Below are 6,072 nucleotides of genomic sequence, written 5' to 3' on the forward strand. Positions count from 1 at the left end.
GAATAATGCCATCCAACAATCAATTCCTTGGCAATAATGAAGCTTAACCATCTTTGCAGTACCCCGTAGCTATGAGTTTATGCGAATTGACTGACAATCAAATACTTGGCAGCGATGGAATTTACAAAACTAAGTACCTTACATCATCTGTGAATTGAATAATGCCAATCAGCGTTAATTACTTAGCAATAATGAAGCCTAACAAAGCATTTAGGATCACATGTGAATTGCATCATTACCATTATCATTGATTACTTGGCAAATGAAAAATGAAGCTTAATCATATTACATAATATCAAATGTAAATTGGAAAAAATAAAAATCGTCAATCACTTGCAATGGCAATAATGGAGCTTCAGTAGCTATGTAAGATATATGTGAACTGAATAACAATCACAATCAGTTACCTGGCCATAGCGGAGCTTGACCACCTATGTTGCATAACATGTTCCTGAATAACAATCACATACATGACCTGGCAATAATGAAACTTAACCAATCAATCATGCTGATGAGCGCTAAATACAACTACAACACTATTAAAAATGAGCTCACACAATAACAATTCTTACTATTAAAAGCTAAAAACTAACACAATAACACTATTAAAAAAGGGCTAACACAATAACAAGGTGAAGTCAAACTTCATGTCACTGGGAAACTCTAATAACAAGGCTCTCACCCGTGTATGTACCATTCTTTATCAAAACACATACTTTGCGGGGGGATCATGGGACCTGACAAAATGAGATCCAAATGCACCTACACACGTGTCTAGAACTATAGGATACCATGAAATAAACACTGTCAATATTAACATACAAACTATAATAGCCATACTATCACCCCCATACAAAATCTAGACAATATTTGCCAAACCCGAAAAAAGACTGCGCAGGAATAATTCATTACCGTCTGGAAATAAATGAATTCCGTCCCTGCGAAAGAGCGCTGCGTGCTCATGCCTGATTTCCGGGTGCTCCACGAAATAGCCTCCCATTCTTCGGCATATGGACCTGGCACACTTGTTCAATGTGAGGCGTGTACGGTCAATCCTTGGTTGGTCGTCATCGCTATACGGGTAATATTCCCTGCGAGGTAAAATGTTGGACCAGATGAGTCGTGCATTGGGAAGGAAATCATGCAGCCCACTAAGCGTCGAATTCAGGAGCAACATCAATTCACGCTTCCTGCCTCGACCCACATCATTTGTCCCCACGTGCACTAAAATGTGGGACAGGCACAACTCTGGGAGAGGGGAGAGGACTTGCCGGACGTGATCGACGAGCTGACCCAAACGGAGCCCCCTGCGGCCTCTCCAAGTGACGGACGCTGATAGCCCCAAGTCTAGCTCCCCGGAACACCTTGCATGGACGGCTACCCAGTGAATCAAGGAATCCCCCACCAGCAAAATCCTGCGTGGCTGGCAACCTGCAACTGAAAACGAAGAAATCTTCCGGCAGCCCATTGTTCACAGCTAAAAATTACTCATAGGGACCTCTTATTCATGTTAAATAGTCCAATAAAGCCCATTAACAGGTATATGAATACAATGTACTTGATAATACTTTACTATTGCATGAAAGGCAATTAAAAGCCCCCGATAATCAGTATGACTCAATGAGACCTGCACCCATTGATGGATCACCGAAATTGGGATATACAATAAGAAATTACGTTCGGGATTCCTTGTGGTATATAATTACATATATTATTGAAAACAATTACTGCTCATCAAGCTTATACACAGTAATCGCTGAAATGTGTCGAACAATACAGCAAACTGTTAACAATGTAAATGGGCATATATGAATAAAATGACAATTCACACCATAGGTAACATATTCGTACGTACATATCGCTTATGCACATCAGACGACCAACGACCCATTTTCTTAATTTCCTCAGCAGTGCAACCAGCCATTGCTGCAAATATAGCAGCCCCTATCCGGAACGAGTGAGAGGCGAAACGTGATGCTAGAAATTCCAAAAAGGACAAACACTTCCTCAAATTAGCAGTGAACTCCCGGCTGGTCACATTATTTCCGTCAAAACGACAGAAAAAGGCGCTGCCGAGCTTCGGCCTGACAGCAAGATACGCGAGAACAGCATGAACGGAACATAGCCTAATAGACTGCTGACAGCTTCAGGAATCAAAATGTAACACCCCGACCCTGTTGGTCAGTTTTTGAAGCGCGAATGTGCAGCCGAATGTGCCGCCTGGGAGCCATACCATCCACCGTCACGTCTCGCGCTTCCAGACTGATGCTGGACGCTGCCTGGGAATAAGCTGTAAACTCGCCGATCCGCAAAAACCCGAAAAAAAAGGCCACCAAAAAACAAGCCTTAAATAAAATGGCATCATAAGAATTACAAACTATAGACAGAACCGACAACAGCTTTGTGAAAATGGACATAGTAATCGGACAACGCATATCAGCCCGAGAATGCCTACGGCGACAACCAACCAACAAGCGACTTATGACAAAATGTTTAATAGCATCAAACATCCCTTCTGTCCTCAAACGAAATAATACACCGGCTACATAAATAATGATAGTAAAAGCCGCATATCCCCGCAGCGATACCATCGCATAAGAACTGTGCCTCTTCCTTATCATAACTCTTGAGAAAGGGGATCATGTGGCCCAGTTTAATTGGAGTTGGTGCGCGACTCCTGAGGCTGACGGTCTTTGAGTGTGCATTGGGAAGCGCCGTGAGAGGTCTGGTCACAACGCTGGCATCGGTGGGCGTACAGGCAAGGCCGACGGATACATCTGCCTCCATTGAACGCGTAGCAGTAGCGCAAACCCGGCGCGGCCCCTGCCGGAGCGCGCCCTGCGTGCCCTGCGACTTGACTGCGCATCGCACCACCTCTTTGCAGCTGCTTTGACTGCTCAAAGCGGCGAAAATTGCCCCTGCCTAAGGCTCGGCCGCTGTAGGAGGAAGGGGAGGGCACGTAATGCGCCGCAGCCGTCATGAGCCATAGCTCCATATCAACGACGGCCCAAGAACGCGTAGGCTCCCTCTCCTGCCTCAGGCGAAACTGAACATCATATGCACGCCAGCCGTAGCCGCCAAACCGAGCCGCGGTACGGACAATGTCCATGTACTTGAACATTTCCGACGCGCGAGCCAAGTGTTTCTCAACGAACACTGATGCATAAACCAAAAAGGCACTCGTCCACTGTTCAATCGATGTTATGCGCGGTACATTTCGCTGAGGTTGCAACTGGAAAGTAGACCCCGATAAGGCCAAAACCATGGGAGCATTGCTCTCCGAAACTGTGGTATTCTTGAGCAATGCTCCCATTTCCACATATTCGCTGTTCCAAATTTTCACCTGCAACGCGCGGCTTATAGTTGACCCAAGCGCCTCCCGAGGCATAGCGCACAATTGCGGAGCATTACCCGGCCCTTGCTGAGCCATGCCAGGGCCGGAACTCAATTCGACAATGCCCCTATCAATATCACTATCTGGGGCCACGCAGACTACTGGCCAAGGTTGAGAAGTAGGCCTACACTCACCCAAGATGCCGGGGGTAGTCACGACCGACGGCCCAGGTTCCTCCGTTGCTGCACTGGTAGACAGTCCGGGGATGGGCAGAACCGACGGCCCAGGCGCGCCAGCTGATGCATCGCTGGACGTTCCGGGAATGGGCAGAACCGACGGCCGAGACGGTCCAGATACTGCATCACTTGACAATCCGGGAGTGGGTGCCACCCCTCTTCGAGACCTACGAGGCGTAGCCCCCTTCGTCTTTTGCCTTGCCTTCGGCATAGTCGACGCTCAGTATCACAGTAAACACGTATAGTCGGAAATTCAACGTAATTAAAGTGTTAATGCCTAACGATTTAATAAAATTGCGAGAGCTAACAACAAACACAACCATCCACCATCAAATCGGCAGGCAAAATGTGCATGTGAACGTCAAACGTGGGAATTTGCCTATTCTTCGCTAATCTGCATTGCTAAGTATAGGCTACAAGTAAATATGCGCGCTCTTTCACACCGCGCTATTAACACATGAGGAACGCGCGGCAACCTCTAAGAAAAATGCCGGCAAGCTCTTGATATAACTAGCTGCCGCTCAGCGGTTAAATCAAAGGAGGTCGCCGCGCACAACCGCTGTCACCGACAACGTAAACCATTTATATCGCACTAAAGTACGATAAAATTTAATATATATATATATATATATATATATATATATAATATATATAGATATGTTTACACAGATGAAATTAAACCAATTCAAAAAGGGACCGTTTAAAATCCTTCAGTGACTTGCAGTCACGGACAGCATGAGGAAGGCTGTTATATAGTTTGGCTCCCCTGTAGAAAAATGCATGTTTGCAAAAGTTTGTCCGAGGTTTTGGAAGGCTGAGGCTATAGTACCGAAATTGGTAGGGTTTGGGGGAATAAAATATATTTTCGTGTAAATAGGTAGGTGTTAAATCATCCAAAATCTTGAAAATCATTACTCCGACATGAAATTTTTGACGGGATTTTAACGTTTCCCACTGTAATATATCATGTATTAACCTGACAGAAAAATGTAATTTAGGATTAACCTTCAAAATAATTCTTCCTGCTCTATTTTGCAGTTTTTGCAATTGATTTATATGTTTTTCACAAGAAGACTCCCAAATAACATTTGCATAATCCAAATGAGGAAGAATAACATTGCGATATATCAAATTCAAAGAATTTCTGTTTATGAAATATGTCAAACGACGAAGGAAAGAAATCATACGGCCTACTTTTTCACACAGATAATTTACATGAACGTCCCATCTGAGTTCATCATCAATGTACAATCCTTAATACTTCAAACTTTTAACCTGATTAATTTCATATTCTTTTATACTTAAATCCAAACTATTATATCTTTTCAACATATATCTATTACCAATTAACATACTCACAGTTTTATCATAATTAATTTTCAATTTGTTCTTACACATCCAACTATCTAATACAAATAGTTCCTTATTCAATATTGTTTGTACTTTTTGTGGGTCTTTGTGAGAAAAATAAATAACGGTGTCATCCGCATATAAATGCACATTACATGAATCAAATATGGAAGGTAAGTCGTTAATAAATATGATAAACAACAATGGACCCAATATCGATCCCTGTGGCACACCGAAGTTAATATCCAGCTCTTCAGAGGTACAATCTCCTATACTAGTTACTATTTTTCTGTCAGATAAGTAATTTTCAAACCATTTAAGGGTGGGGCCGTTAATACCTATTGTGAAAAGTTTATGCAGCAGACATTTAGGGTTGATCATATCAAAAGCTTTTTGCAAATCTACAAAAACTGCACCAGTGTATAATCCGTTATCCAAAGACTTCAACCATTCATCGGTTACTTTAATCAGTGCCGTGGAGGTTGAATGTTTTGGCCGAAATCCGGATTGTTTCATTTTGAGTATATCATTTCTACTTAAATGTTGAAGTAATTGTTTTTTGTATAATCTTTTCAAGAATTTTTGATAAACACGATAAAATAGAAATTGGTCTGTAATTATTTGGAATCAATCTATCACCTTTTTTTATGTAGAGGAATGATTTTTGCTATCTTCCATTTATTTGGAACTTTTCCTTGAGTTATAGATGTATTAATCAAAAAAGTTATTGGTCGAACAATTGCATCCTTTGACATTTTTAGGATATTCACTGATATTCCATCTAATCCGACTGACTTCTTATTTTCTAATTGTTCTATTTCCTTTGAAACTTCACTTTCACTTACAGTAGAAAACGTTAATGGATATTGCACACATGGTTCGCAAGTGGCAGTATCAGTACAGATTCTGTCTACAGGTTCTACTACAGTATCAGCTGATTCAGAAATCAAACTGGTTGCAACATTGGGAAAATGGTGATTAAATTCGGTTGCCATACTTTGACACTGACTGGGTGGAGGCTGAGAGGAAGAACATTTTTTGGGTAATACTGATGAAATTGTTTTCCATGAGTTACTATAACTTTGATCTTTAGTTAATTGTTCCATAAAATATTTGCGTTTAGACTTCATAATAAAAGATGTTACTTTATTT

The 6,072-nt window shown here is 41.9% G+C and overlaps 1 protein-coding gene across 1 annotated transcript; it reads right to left on the bottom strand.

The window, feature by feature from the left end:
* Window positions 1–859: 859 nt before the first annotated feature.
* LOC140229739 (uncharacterized) lies at window positions 860–1,468 on the bottom strand. The gene has a single exon (XM_072309976.1). It carries the CDS (start codon window positions 1,466–1,468, stop codon window positions 860–862), a length of 609 nt encoding a protein of 202 aa, XP_072166077.1.
* Window positions 1,469–6,072: the final 4,604 nt, after the last annotated feature.

The sequence above is a fragment of the Diadema setosum genome, chromosome 6 (assembly GCF_964275005.1).
Source record: "Diadema setosum chromosome 6, eeDiaSeto1, whole genome shotgun sequence".
Classification (NCBI taxonomy): Eukaryota; Metazoa; Echinodermata; class Echinoidea; order Diadematoida; family Diadematidae; genus Diadema; species Diadema setosum.